At 49.3% G+C, this 15,915-nt stretch overlaps 1 protein-coding gene across 1 annotated transcript in view; it reads left to right on the forward strand.

The window, feature by feature from the left end:
* Positions 1-615: 615 nt before the first annotated feature.
* Positions 616-15,915, forward strand: part of LOC117517337 (cilia- and flagella-associated protein 47-like) — a 57,395-nt gene continuing 42,095 nt past the window's right edge. The window contains 3 exon segments of the mRNA XM_034178363.1: positions 616-924; positions 1,006-1,103; positions 1,362-2,334. Of these exon segments, the coding sequence (XP_034034254.1) occupies positions 616-924; positions 1,006-1,103; positions 1,362-2,334 (1,380 nt within the window).

Genomic DNA, 15,915 nt, shown 5'->3' on the forward strand with positions numbered 1-15,915 from the left:
TTATCATTTAGCTCCTGCTCCAGTCCAACCCACAGCTGCAGCCAACAGACCACAACCTCCGCTGCTTCTCACTGAGCAGGAGCTCAGCCAGTGGAACTGCTCCCATCAGCAGAAGATGTAGATGAAGGTGGAGCTGGAGACTATGGGTCTGTGGCCAGGCTCCCGTCCTGTCAGCAATCCTATGAAGACCTTCTCCTTGTGGCGCTTACCTCCCCAACCTGAACTGATTGACAGTGTCCACAATATGCCCTCTCCCAAATTCATTCAGCTCCACCCCTTTTTTATTTGGAAGCCGGAGAGTGACTACCTGATGCACGGCTGAAAAATGACTCCTTGCCATGCTCTGGAGACTGTGCTCAGCCTTGTTTCGTGTGGGAAGACCACGTTTGATAGTGGGCCTAACGGGACAGTACTACTTACTGTCATCCAGGCTCTGCTGTAAGAGATGCCGGAGGAGGTGGTATGCTGACAGCCCTCTCTGGTTGGAAAAACTCCCCCAGAGATTCACCAACCTGTTACCAGCTGTACTGACCTACAAGGCCATTTGTAAGTCAGTCCTGGATGAGCTGAGAAGGACTGGAATATCCCCCACTGACATGGCCAACCAGATCAGAGATGCTGCACCTCAAATATGAGCATGCCAACCTGGCATATCTCCTCTGCTGCCAGAACGTGATGGATGGTGAGGCAGGAGCTTATGGGCAGAAGACCATTTCCCAGTTCTTGCGGCAGGAGTCCACGCCAGAGCCTTTTGGGGATTACAGTGACTCTGACGGCTGGAATGGGGTCTCTGTGTCCTCTCACTACCTCACAGACTGCTTGCGGCATGAGTTCAAGCACCAAAAGGACATCATTCAGCGGCTGCTGCAGGGAACATTTGGACAGGCTTTGTGCTTGGACCATACCCGTAAAGTCGCCAGGAAAGTCACGTTCTCCTCTGGCGCTATGACATCCTATGCTGTGATGAATGAGAACTGAATGATCTTGTCCTGTGTCATGGTGCAGTCTGAGATGGACAAAAGCCTGACACACATGTACGAGGGCCTCTCAAACCACTACGGCAGGGTTGGCATTGAGAAGGCCCAGTATCAATGGGTGGACAGGTGAGACACCAGTTTTTTATTATTTTTTATTGTCTATTATGCTTTGCTGCTCAGTATTCCATACATCAGTAATAGAACCTATTCAGTGATATGAATTAATTCATTTTGTAATAACTTTCAGTTTACAATCTTGATGCATAATTATTCAACTGTGAATAATTAAGTAAAGAATAAATTAGTTGTGTTGACTGCGTCTCCTTTGCATGTCTGTACCTATTACATGTGCTGTGGTGATAGTGTTTTTGTCTTTGTCTTTAGGGATTGCTGTGCATCGTTCAGGGTGGCGGAGTCTCTGGCAGGGGAACATTTGACCTGGGACTCGTGGACAACAACAGATGCCATTGTTACTGAGGCCACTTCAGGGAACATGTTAAGTTCAAGTGCATCAAGAATACACTACAACAGTGGCATTACCATCAAGCTGGACTTGTTTCACTGTATGAGAAGGTTCCTCCGTGAGTGTATCTCTGAACATCACCCTCTGTACAGCTCATTTGCACAGTTCCTGTCAGCTGCCTTCTCTGTGGTGGACCAGGATGACCTGCAGAGGCTTAAAGATGCATATGACTTCTGTGGCATCCAGCCTGCAAATCCCACCAATCAGCACATCCGTGAGCACTGCAGGGTGAAGATTCCTCAGCCCAGGGAGCTGATCCAGAGAGTAGAGGGGGTGTTCAAACACTTCCACATGGCCACAGACCCAAACGGTGTCTATCTTTTCAAACCCTCAATGCTGAAAACCTGGAGGATACAGAGGGTTCACATACTCCGCGGGTGCCTCAGTGACCCAGAGGTGGAGGGAGGCATTCTTTACCGTCATGGAGGAACCATCCAACTCAACCATGTGCCAGGTGAGCCCGCCAAAGTCCCTGTCTGGATCCCAATCCGAGGCACCTCTCAGCAGGAGGGCTACCACTTCCACCAAGCTCAATGGGTGACAGGAACACAAGTGTCATCAGAGTTGTTCCAGGCTCAAGGTCTGACAGGAGTGTGCCACTGGAATTATCAGCGCCTGGTTGACCTGAAGCAGCCTGGTGTGCGCCTCCCACCTGTGTTTGACCCTGCTCTTATTCACTCATTAAACATTGTGTCCAAACGTGTCACTGGAGAGAAGTATCATCATCAGGGAAGTCATCAGAGCGCCAGCAGCTTCCTCTCGCTGATGGCTTTGGATGAGATACAAGGTGTAGCCCACATCGTTCTCAAGGAGCCAGCGGAAAGACTTCCCCTTGTACCTCCCAAACTGTAGGATGTTCTCTCCCAGCAGTTTTTTTGGTTCAGAGGCATCTCCTCCCCTTATCCGTACTACAGTGAGGGCGTTCTGCCTCACAGTGTTGGGAAAGTGTAGGTACACGGACCCACAACAGGGGGCGCAAATGAACGGACAATGGAGGAAGTCAAATAACAACACTTTACTGTTGTGAAAGGGCACAACAAACACAACAGATTACAACAATAGACAAAAGGTCAAATCACAAAAGGTGTCGTGTGGGCAGGCTCGAAGATAGAAGACGTCTGTCCAAAGCAGAACCGGAACCACACGATCTCCTCCGCCACCAGACCCCGGGAATACTGGAGCCGCCAAGTCCCGAACTCCCAGGTGGCCACTGCCTCCGCGTGTCGGACCTGGTACTGCTGGCGAGGAACAAAAAAACAATTAAATGTGGGCGCGTATGCACCCAGCAATCCACACCGCAGGAAAACCAACTCCACCTCTTGTTGGAAAAAGAGTCTGCTGTACGATACACAAAAAGTGACAAAAGGTTACTGTCGAAAAAATCTCACAGCCAGCTGAGAATGTTACCTTCCTGGTAAAGCGATATCTCGGCAAAGAGGTGGAGATGACGTCTTGCTGATATACCGATGCTGATCAGATGAGTGGTGACAGCTGTCATAGGTGATGAGTGTCAGCTGTCACCCCGGCTACTCCTGTGAGGCGGCAGCGCCCTCTGGTGCCTGGAGCCCGCACTCCAGGCAGGGTGCCCTCTGGTGGTGGTGGGCCAGCAGTACCTCCTCTTCAGCGGCCCACACAACAGGACCCCCCCCCTCAACGGACACCTCCTGGTGCCCGACCAGGCTTGTCCGGGTGGCGGCGGTAGAAATCGGCCAGGAGGGCCGGGTCCAGGATGAAGCTCCTCTTCACCCAGGAGCATTCTTCAGGTCCGTACCCCTCCCAGTCCACCAAATACTGGAAGCCCCGGCCCATCCTACGGACGTCTAAGAGCCGGCGCACAGTCCAAGCCGGCTCGCCATCGATAATCCGGACAGGAGGTGGTGCCGGACCCGGAGTACAGAGGGGTGAGGTGTGATGGGGCTTGATCCGGGACACGTGGAAAACGGGATGGATCCGCAGTGAGGCTTCAGCTTCTGGCCTCACTGCGGCTGGACTGAGTACCTTGATGATTTTAAACGGACCGATATACCGGTCCTGCAGCTTAGGGGAGTCCACTTGAAGGGGAATGTCCTTAGTAGACAACCACACTGCCTGCCCTGGCCGGTACGTAGGGGCCGGGGTCCGCCGACGGTCTGCATGGGCCTTCGTCCTCATCCGGGCCCTCAGCAAGGCAGAACGGGCGGCACGCCACACCCGACGGCACTTCCGTAGGTGGGCCTGGACCGAGGGCACACCGACCTCTCCCTCAACCACCGGAAACAGAGGAGGTTGGTACCCCAGACATACCTCGAAAGGGGAGAGGCCGGTGGCTGACGACACCTGGCTGTTATGGGCATACTCGATCCAGGCCAGATGGGTACTCCAGGCTACCGGGTGCGCGGCTGTCACGCAACGCAGGGCCTGCTCCGTCTCCTGATTGGCCCGTTCTGCTTGCCCGTTGGTCTGGGGATGATACCCGGATGAGAGACTCACCGTGGCCCCCAGTTCCCGGCAGAAGCTCCTCCAGACGTGCGAGGAGAACTGGGGACCGCGATCGGAGACGATGTCTGTTGGGATCCCATGCAACCGGACGACGTGGTGGACCAGGAGGTCCGCTGTCTCCTGGGCCGTCAGGAGCTTCGGGAGGGCCACGAAGTGGGCCGCCTTGGAGAATCGGTCCACTATCGTGAGGATGGTGGTGTTGCCCTGGGACGGCGGGAGGCCCGTGACAAAATCCAGGCCGATGTAGGACCAGGGGCGATGGGGCACGGGCAGCGGCTGGAGCAGTCCCGAAGCCCTGCGATGGTCAGCCTTGCCCCTGGCGCAGGTGGTGCAGGCCTGGATATAATCCCGGACGTCGGCCTCTAGGGACGCCCACCAGAAGCGCTGCCGGACAACTGCCACGGTTCTTTGCACCCCTGGATGACAGGAGAGCTTAGAGCCGTGACAGAAGTCCAGAACTGCAGCCCTAGCTTCTGGTGGGACGTAGAGTTCCGGGGTCCGGGCTTCGTGCCAGGGCCTCCCGGACGGTTCTCTCTACGTCCCAGGTAAGGGTGGCCACGATAGTGGACTCCGGGATGATGGGTTCCGGTGGATCCGACAACTCGGTTTTGACTTCATCTTCATGTACCCGGGACAAGGCATCCGATCTCTGGTTTTTGGTCCCGGGACGGTAGGTGATCCGGAAGTCAAAACGGCCGAAGAACAGTGACCAGCGGGCTTGCCTGGGGTTCAGCCGCTTGGCGGTCCTGATATACTCCAGGTTCCGGTGGTCAGTGAAAACCGTGAATGGCACGGACGTTCCCTCCAACAGATGTCTCCACTCTTCAAGAGCCTCTTTCACCGTTCTCGATTGCCGACGTCATAGTTCCGTTCGGCCGGGGTCAACCTGCGGGAAAAATAGGCACACGGGTGAAGGACCTTATCGGTCTTCCCGCTCTGGGAAAGCACAGCTCCTATCCCTGAGTCCGAGGCGTCCACTTCAACCACTAACTGGCGACTAGGATCGGGCTGCACCAGAACGGGTGCAGACGAGAAGCGCCGTTTCAACTCCTTGAACGCGGCATCGCAACGATCCGACCAGGTGAAGGGGACTTTGGTGAGGTCAGGGCTGTCAGGGGGCTAACTGTTGTGTGGGCCGCCAGAAGAGGAGGTACTGCTGGCCCACCACCAGAGGGCGCCCTGTCTGGAGTGCGGGCTCCAGGCACCAGAGGGCGCAGCCGCCTCACAGGAGCAGCCAGGGTGACAGCTGTCACGCATCACCTGCAACAGCTGTTACCAATCATCTGATTGGCGGGAGTATATCAGCAGGACGACGTCTCCACCTCTTTGCCGAGATATCGTTCTACCTGGAAGGTAACATACCTCAGCTGACTGTTTTGACAGTATTTTTGTGACTTGTGCATTGTTAGTGTGGACTACTTTTCCAACGAGAGGTGGAGGTAGCATTCCTGCTATACGGATTCCTGGGTGCAAACGCGCCTTCATTTAATTGCTTTTTGTTCCTCGCCAGCAGTACCAGGTCTGACACGCGGAGGCAGTGGCCACCTGGGAGTTCGGGACTTGGCGGTTCCAGTATTCCTGGGGTCTGGTGGCGGAGGAAATCGTGTGGTTCCGGTTCTGCTTTGGGACAGGCGTCTCCTATCTTCGAGCCTGCCCACACGACACCTTTGTGCATTGAATTTTGTCCATTGTTGTAATCTGTTGTGTTTGTTGTGCACGTTCGCAACAGTAAAGTGTTGTTATTTGACCTATTCCATTGTCCGTTCATTTGCGGTCCGTGTACTTACACTTTCCCAACAGCTAACTACCTGACTGTAGCCCTTAATGAACCTCCTGTAGAAATTTGCAAAGCCGAGGAACTGTTGCAGCTTCCTACGGCTAGTGGGTTGGGGCCAGTCTCTCACCGCTGCAACCTTGGCCGGATCAGGAGCGACGGAGTTGGGGCAGATGATAAACCCCAGGAAGGACAAAGATGTGCGGTGGAACTCACACTTCTCGCCCTTCACAAACAGCCGGTTCTCCAACAACCGCTGCAGGACCTGACATACATGCCGGACATGAGTTTCAGGATCCGGAGAAAAGATGAGTATATCGTCTAGATATACGAAGACGAATCGGTGCAGGAAATCCCGCAAGACATTATTAACTAAAGCTTGGAACGTCGCGGGGTGTTTGTGAGGCCGAACGGCATGACCAGGTACTCAAAGTGACCTAAGGGGGTGTTAAATGCCGTCTTCCACTCGTCTCCCTTCCGGATCCGAACCAGGTGATACGCATTTCTAAGATCTAGCTTAGTGAATATTTGGGCTCCATGCAGGGGCGTGAACACTGAATCCAACAGGGGCAACGGGTATCGATTACGAACCGTGATTTCGTTCAGTCCCCTATAATCAATGCATGGACGAAGTCCGCCGTCTTTTTTACCCACAAAAAAGAAACCTGCACCCATCGGGGAGGTGGAATTCCGGATCAACCCGGCGGCTAAAGAGTCCCGGATGTAGGTCTCCATTGATTCGCGCTCAGGTCGTGAGAGGTTGTACAGCCTGCTGGACGGGAACTCAACGCCTGGAACCAAATCAATGGCACAATCGTACGGACGGTGGGGGGGAAGGGTGAGCGCCAGATCCTTACTGAACACATCTACAAGGTCGTGGTACTCCACCGGCACCGTCTCTAGATTGGGCGGGACTCTGACCTCCTCCTTAGCCTGGGAACCGGGAGGAACCGAGGAACCTAAACATACCCGATGGCAGGTCTCGCTCCACTGAACCACTACCCCAGATGGCCAATCGATCCGGGGATTGTGTTTTAACATCCAGGGGAACCCTAAAATCACACGGGAGGTAGCAGGAGTCACAAAAAACTCGATCTCCTCCCGGTGATTTCCTGACACCACCAGAGTTACTGGTGGTGTCTTATGTGTGATTGGAGGGAGTAGGGAGCCATCTAGTGCCCGCACCTGCACAGGCGAGGTAAGCGCCACCAGAGGGAGCCCTATCTCCCTGGCCCATCTGCTGTCTAACATATTCCCTTCAGAGCCCATGTCCACCAGTGCTGGGGCCTTCAGGGTTAAATCCTCATAAAGGATTGTAACTGGGAGTCGTGTGGCAATGTGGGTGTGTCCCACGTGAATGTCTCGGCCCACCCCTAGCCCAGTTTCTAGGGGCGGGCGTTGGTGTTTAACCGCTCGGTGCAGTCTCTTACCTGATGCTCTATCGAGCCACAAACAAAACATGCTCTGCGGGCCAGCCTCCTCTGTCTATCTGGTGCCCTAAATGTGGCCCTGCTCGTGTCCATAGCTTCGTCAGCAGGGGGAGCTGTAACCACACGGAGCGCAGGGGCCGTGGAGCGTGGGGAGGGCGGAATGCGGTCGGAACCGGAAGGGAGAGGGACGGCGCGTGCCCGGCCACGCCCTTCGTCTCGTTCCCGACGGCATTCTTCTAACCGATTGTCTAATCGTATTACGAGATCAATAAGCCCATCTAAATCCCGCGGTTCGTCCTTAGCCACCAGGTGCTCCTTTAGAACCAATGACAGTCCGTTTACAAAGGCGGCGCGGAGGGCAGTGCTATTCCAGCCGGACCTCGCAGCCGCGATGCGGAAGTCGACTGCATAGGCAGCTGCACTCCGGCGCCCCTGTCTCATTGACAGCAGCACGGCTGAAGCGGTCTCTCCTCTATTTGGGTGATCGAACACTGTTCTGAACTCCCTCACAAACCCATCATATGTCTGAAGGAGCCGTGAATTCTGCTCCCAGAGCGCTGTAGCCCAAGCGCGTGCCTCACCGCGAAGCAGGTTTATTACATAAGCTATCTTGCTGGCATCAGTCGCGTACATGACAGGACGTTGTGCGAAGACGAGCGAACACTGCATAAGGAAGTCCGCGCACGTCTCCACACAACCTCCGTACGGCTCTGGAGGGCTTATGTATGCTTTCGGGGAAGGTGGGAGGGGTCCTTGAACGACCTGTGGAACGTCACTGTTACGCACAGGGTCGACAGGAGGGAGAGCCGCAGCAGCGCCCTGAGGGCGCGCTTCCACCTGCGCGGCGAGAGCCTCCACCCTGCGGTTAAGGAGGACGTTCTGCTCGGTCATTAAATCCAACCGAGCCATGAAAGCGGTGAGGATCCGCTGCAACTCACCGATCATTCCTTCTGCGGACGCCTGTGCGCCCTGTTCTTCCATTGGCCGTTCAACAGCCGGTTGACGCCCCTCGGGCTCCATGACGTTGGCCGAGATATCCTGTTGGGAAAGTGTAGGTACACGGACCCACAACAGGGGGCGCAAATGAACGGACAATGGAGGAAGTCAAATAACAACACTTTACTGTTGTGAAAGGGCACAACAAACACAACAGATTACAACAATAGACAAAAGGTCAAATCACAAAAGGTGTCGTGTGGGCAGGCTCGAAGATAGAAGACGTCTGTCCAAAGCAGAACCGGAACCACACGATCTCCTCCGCCACCAGACCCCGGGAATACTGGAGCCGCCAAGTCCCGAACTCCCAGGTGGCCACTGCCTCCGCGTGTCGGACCTGGTACTGCTGGCGAGGAACAAAAAAACAATTAAATGTGGGCGCGTATGCACCTAGCAATCCACACGGCAGGAAAACCAACTCCACCTCTTGTTGGAAAAAGAGTCTGCTATACGATACACAAAAAGTGACAAAAGGTTACTGTCGAAAAAATCTCACAGCCAGCTGAGAACGTTACCTTCCTGGTAAAGCGATATCTCGGCAAAGAGGTGGAGATGACGTCTTGCTGATATACCGATGCTGATCAGATGAGTGGTGACAGCTGTCATAGGTGATGAGTGTCAGCTGTCACCCCGGCTACTCCTGTGAGGCGGCTGCGCCCTCTGGTGCCTGGAGCCCGCACTCCAGGCAGGGTGCCCTCTGGTGGTGGTGGGCCAGCAGTACCTCCTCTTCAGCGGCCCACACAACACACAGTCTCCTCCTTCACTGGGGCACTTCAGTCGTTCATTGACGGGTTGTTCTTCTTTTTACTTTTTTTTTGGCCTCATCAGAAGGGTCTTGCTGCAGGAAACCCAGTGGGCCCTTGCGGAAAACCACACTGACTCGGCCAGGGTAAAAAATAGTCTCCTTCATTTTCTCTCTCTAAAAAAAAATGAATATATAAATTTAGTATACTTTTATTACTAGACTAACTTTGCAGTACACAGCACTTCAACGCAATATACATTGTGTGAAATCATTCCCAAATTATACTACCGTATAATGATGATGTTATAATCATGAATTGTTATCTGATAATGTTGGAGAACAAAAGAAAACATTAAAAACAGAAATAAATTAAAATGAACTGGCTTGTATAACGCTGAAATAATTGTATAAGCAAGTTTTTAAAGATTTTATAGTGTTTCATGTTAACACTAAACAAAATAACATCACTCAACAAAAATATAAATGCAACACTTTTGGTTTTGCTCCCATTTTGTATGAGATGAACTCAAAGATCTAAAACTTTTCCACATACACAATATCACCATTTCCCTCAAATATTGTTCATAAACCAGTCTAAATCTGTGATAGTGAGCACTTCTCCTTTGCTGAGATAATCCATCCCACCTCACAGGTGTGCCATATCAAGATGCTGATTAGACACCATGATTAGTGCACAGGTGTGCCTTAGACTGCCTACAATAAAAGGCCACTCTGAAAAGTGCAATTTTATCACACAGCACAATGCCACAGATGTCGCAAGATTTGAGGGAGCGTGCAATTGGCATGCTGACAGCAGGAATGTCAACCAGAGCTGTTGCTCGTGTATTGAATGTTCATTTCTCTACCATAAGCCGTCTCCAAAGGCGTTTCAGGGAATTTGGCAGTACATCCAACCAGCCTCACAACCGCAGACCACGTGTAACCACACCAGCCCAGGACCTGCACATCCACCATGTTCACCTCCAAGATCGTCTGAGACCAGCCACTCGGACAGCTGCTGAAACAGTCGGTTTGCATAACCAAAGAATTTCTGCACATGGGTGATTCTTTACTATTGGCCTTGTAAATGTAATTTCCACCACACCATTGCCTTACAATATAAAGCGCCTTGGGGCAACTGTTTGTTGTGATTTGGTGCTATATACATGTGCTCTGATGTCACTGTTTATCTCCATAGAAACTACCCAAACAATCTTTCATACAAACTGTTTAGGGACATTACAGTGTTGTGGTGGAAATTACGGCAAGTGTGGGACAACTACATTTTGTTTAAAAAAATCACAACAGTTGTATGATATTGAATACCCCAATTATGTTTTGATTATTTTACTGATATTTTATTGAGATATTTTAAAATATTAGAAAAAATGTTTCTTTACCATTCATTTTTTTCATTGAAGATCAAAAGTCTGGGTGTGGGACAAGCACAAAACGGCAATATTTGCATATAATGATGCTGAAAAAAGGTGAAAAAGTCATCATAGACTATGTCGTGGTCCTTCTTTTTGGTCGTGGTTTGCAAGAAAAGGACACAACACTTTGGAATAATTCAGCCTTAAGCAGGATAAAATGCACAGAGTTTTTAAGTTTATTTAAGCCTTCAACACAGAGCTTAGACAAACTGAGTCCCCTAGAGAGACTGAATATGTGACGACCGCGCTCATCTATTTATTGGAGACCCGCGGGCATCGCTCCTCCTTCGACTTTTTTATTTATTTTATTCCCAAGACATGGTTTTCTATTGGAAGCGTCCTCTAGTGAACCCTAAGCAGGTGTTAGGCCATTATTTCAATGTGACAAATGCTCCCATTAAAACTTGAAGGATTTACAACTGATTTTTTTAAAAGACCTTCGGCCACAGGTGCAGCTGGCCTGAGGCCCCCTGCACCTGGCCTGCGGGAAAGCACCTAAGAGGCCTTGGAAAGCCCCTGACAGACCGAATGACTAATAGAGCCCTTTTTTGGGTTGAACACCTGCTAGTTCAGCCAGAGGACATACAGTTCAGATCAGGACACTTGATAGTTCATCATAGTTCAAATAAGGACCTACAAATTCTTCTACAGTCCCTCCTCTGGGACTCGAAAGAGTCCCATTACATCAACTATACTCTTGGGTTGTTTACTGACAAGACATCCTCATTTGTGCATTGCAATAAAAAATCACATCACTCAAATTACTGATAACTCTGGTGCGGATATGAATATAAGTGATACTTTACACGGTAAATATATTTAAGTGCAGGTGAACCTACATACTAAGGCACAAGGTGATCAATTAGCTGGATTATATCAACGCAAGGTGACATTCAAACATTGAATTTTGGTGTAATTCAAGGCACTTAAAATGGCCACATAAAACAAGTTACAGCAACCTCTTAATCATGGCAAAGTAAAGGCATTACATTGACATCAGTGCAACCAATCATCTTCTGGCATCTATTGTCTCGCTCAACCAGAGGCTCCAACCCATTATACTTGGTTCTACATATTATTTTGTTAAGGCGTCACACATTTATTACTTAAATGCATCAAATAACCCCTACGTTACCACTATTTAGTCAACCAATCAAGAAACTATTCTAAGGTTAGCGCAGCTATATCTAGTTAAATGATAAACACAATAAATGGTTTCCCTTCATGTCCGTCCTTAAGTCATTTGCCTTAATCAATCATATAATGGTTTTCATTATAGGCCATTTCTCAACATTTTCCACTTTGTTTTTCTTCTTTTTCAGCTTGTTTTCTAATGCCCTTTTTGGCCAGATGCCAAATTTAGGCGATGCATGTCTCTTGAGGCATGCTATAATTTAAGAAAAAGGGGCCCCTATGGTGCATCTTTACTACTAAATCTCCAAACACGCCGTGTAAGGGTCCCCTTTTTATAACTTTGCAATGTGATATCTATGTGTATGCATTTAGCTTTATCTGTGTTACGCAGATGATGGTAAGGACAGACATTTACCCGACCTTCGTTACTAACATATATCCTTCTTTGTTTTTTTTTTTTATTTACACTCAGATTTCTGAAACCAGTCCGCAATTCAAACTCAAGAACCAAGATCATCGTCCGTTTTCAGTGCCATTACGTCAGTCCGCGCTCCTCAGCATTTACTCAGCGTCTGAAGTTTTGGGAGAAGACTGAATGACTAATAGAGCCCTTTTTTGGGTTGAACACCTGCTAGTTCAGCCAGAGGACATACAGTTCAGATCAGGACACTTGATAGTTCATCATAGTTCAAATAAGGACCTAAAAATTCTTCTACAACTACTAGAAGAAATTTCTTAACACACTTTCATTGTAAAGATAACTATAAAAGTGTGAAATTTCCCCTTTTTTTTTCTGTTTTTCATACAATATGATCAAAGGACATAATAAGTGCCCGTAGTCTAAGAATCACCCACAAACTGTCAGAAACCGTCTCAGGGAAGCTCATCTGCATGCTCGTCGTCCTCATCGGGGTCTCGACCTGACTCCAGTTCGTCGTCGTAACCGACTTGAGTGGGGAAATGCTCACGTTCGCTGGCGTTTGGCACGTTGGAGAGGTGTTCTCTTCACGGATGAATCCCGGTTCACACTATTCAGGGCAGATGGCAGACAACGTGTGTGGCGTCGTGTGGGTGAGCGGTTTTCTGATGTCAGTGTTGTGGATCGAGTGGCCCATGGTGGCGGTGGGGTTATGGTATGGGCAGGCGTCTGTTATGGACGAAGAACACAGGTGCATTTTATTGATGGCATTTTGAATGCACAGAGATACCGTGACGAGATCCTGAGGCCCATTGTTGTGCCATACATCCAAGAACATCACCTCATGCTGCAGCAGGATAATGCACGGCCCCATGTTGCAAGGATCTGTACACAATTCTTGGAAGCTGAAAATGTCCCAGTTCTTGCATGGCCGACATACTCACCGGACATGTCACCCATTGAGCATGTTTGGGATGCTCTGGACCGGCGTATACGACAGCGTGTACCAGTTCCTGCCAATATCCAGCAACTTCGCACAGCCATTGAAGAGGAGTGGACCAACATTCTGCAGGCCACAACTGACAACCTGATCAACTCTATGCGAAGGAGATGTGTTGCACTGCATGAGGCAAATGGTGGTCACACCAGATACTGACTGGTATCCCCCCCAATAAAACAAAACTGCACCTTTCAGAGTGGCCTTTTATTGTGGACAGTCTAAGGCACACCTGTGCACTAATCCTGGTGTCTAATCAGCATCTTGATATGGCACACCTGTGAGGTGGGATGGATTATCTCAGCAAAGGAGAAGTGCTCACTATCACAGATTTAGACTGGTTTGTGAACAATATTTGAGGGAAATGGTGATATTGTGTATGTGGAAAAAGTTTTAGATCTTTGAGTTCATCTCATACAAAATGGGAGCAAAACCAAAAGTGTTGCGTTTATATTTTTGTTGAGTGTAATATAATAATGATACTAATAACAATAAGACATGAACAAAAACTGAATTAGTGATGAGTTAAATTAGTAATTTGTAAGCCTCCTCTGGAACTCATAACGTTACAGTACATAAGACAGTAATGAACCAATATAGAGAACTGGCACAATGCCTTGTTAGCAAAACTCACACTGTATATTAGTGTTACGATGAGACTTTGACAACAGCTACGATGAAACAGTACTACAGTTAGACACTAATTAAACATCAGCTCTGAAAGCCAATCAATTTGAGTATTTTTCTCAACTAAAATGTGTTGTCACTCTGAAGTCCGGACAATGAGTGAAAGTGGAAATTTACCAGAAAAAACACGCCGGCCGTAACAGCGAAGCCGGTGGCAGAAAGTGGAACTACAGGGGAGCGGTGGTTTAGCACTACCATAGGAAATGAATGGGGAGCCGTTTAGGGCCGTTTAGCAAAAGATTCCCCAGCTGACGCGCGGGAGACCGGGGTTCGATTCCCTGACGGGGAGACGTACTTTTTTCGGCACCTCACGTTTTTTTAATAGTTGTATTTTAGTAATGATTTTTTACACACTTGTGACTTATGCTGCTTGATTCAACGCGTTGTGTTTGGGTTTTACACGGTTATATAAAACAAAAGTTGCCGTCTGGTCTCCTAGAAACTCTGTTGTTAGCAACAGACACTGTGTGTCGGTATTTCAGGAAGAACAAACCTGCGTGTTGAATCAAATGAAGCTTTTGAACTATTGTGTCGGAAATCGGTTCATTGTCGACTCCAGCGGTCGAGCTTCAAACGTCATTTGGAACAGCAAAATTTTGCAGGATTTTGTCAACGAGTGCTTCAAACTTAATTGAATTTAATAATTTAAACCTTAAATGTATTAGAGTTGATCCACCATTGGTTGAATTCAACAATGTGAGAGTCGGCAACGTTTACAAGACAACAGTCACGGTTACGAATGTGAGGAAAACGCTGAAGAAAATAAAATTTAAAAAGCCCGTTACGAAGGTAATGTTAACTTTGAATTTTTTTCACAACATTAAAATATGATTACTTCCATTGCCGATACATTGTCCTCTGTAACAGTTACCATTTACTCTAAAAATGTAAGAAAAAGATGAAAAGTATCCTCATGTTGCACTTTGTGTTAGTTAATCCCTCGAATACTGTCAAGCAAACCCTTTTTACGAGGTCTGTTAGAAAAGTATCTGACCTTATTATTTTTAAAAAAACCATATGGATTTGAATCACGTGTGATTGCGTCAGACAAGCTTGAACCCTCGTGCGCATGCGTGAGTTTTTTCATGCCTGTCAGTTGTGTCATTCGCCTGTGAGCAGGCTTGGAGTGAGGTGTGATCCACCCCTCTCGTCTATTTTTTATTGCGAATAAATGTCTGAACGATTTGGAGCTTTGCTGCATCAGTTTTTTTCCAGAAACTGTGAGAGACCTCCAGGTGGACACTGTTCGAAAAATTAATATGGCTTTCAGGGACGATTTTATGGGGATTAAACAGATTACGGGGTGTTACTGCCGCTTTAAGGACGGCCCAAAACTGCTGAGAGCGCGGCGCGCTCCCAGCCCCCATCGACAGGCTCACACCCCGCTGGAACAACCGGATCATTTCCAACGTGAAGGCTTTGTTGATCCGGGACCTCGTCTGACTTTCACAAAAAGGCAGAAGATGTGGACATCAGCACTTTTTCCGGCACATTCCACCGTTACAGGAGTTTTTTTTCATGGAAAGAAAAGCGGAGGGACGCGTCACGGCTCCGTTCATTACGCGGGACAAAACCACTTCGGTGTTGGTCTCTCAGGACAGCTTTCAGGTGGATTTCAGACGGATTCCGGTTGCTTTCCAGTCGTGTGAATATCCGATTGTGATTGTGCATGAGCTGGACATGCCAGAACATGTCCCGTGAGGCTTCATCACGGCGTTGCTTTGTGTCGAGCGGCTGCACCGCGACGTGCGGAATTCCTCCGCACGTCTGTCTCAATGTGCCGAAAAAGTGCTGATGTCCACGTCTTTTCACAATTCCTGTGCTAGTCAGACGACGTCCTTGATAAAACACAGCGTCCAGTTTGGAAATGAACGGCACATTCTACTGTTACAGGCGTTTTTGTCATGGAAAGAGGAGCGGAGGCTTCGCGCGTCGTGGCGGTGCCGCATGGTGCACAGCAACGCCCTGATGAAGCCTCACGGGACATGTTCTGGCCTGTCCAGGCACATCCACAATTTCTCGGTTAATCACTCGATGGAAAAACCACCGACAGCTGTCTGAACGCCATCTCAAAGCCGTCCTGTGAGACCAAAATGGAGGTGTTCCTTTGTCTCGCTCCATCAGCAAATCGGTCGCGACACGCAAAGCCTCCGCTCGGCTTTCCATGACAAAATCTCTTGTTAAAAGTGAAATCTGCCGGAAAATGGCTGATGTCCAGCTCTTGTAATAACCAGAGAAAGTGCACATGACGGTCTCGGATCCACAGAGCCATCCGTTTAGAAATGATCCTGTGGTTTGTGGCTCTCGATGGCGGCACGGAGTG

The sequence above is a fragment of the Thalassophryne amazonica genome, chromosome 1 (assembly GCF_902500255.1).
Source record: "Thalassophryne amazonica chromosome 1, fThaAma1.1, whole genome shotgun sequence".
NCBI lineage: Eukaryota > Metazoa > Chordata > Actinopteri > Batrachoidiformes > Batrachoididae > Thalassophryne > Thalassophryne amazonica.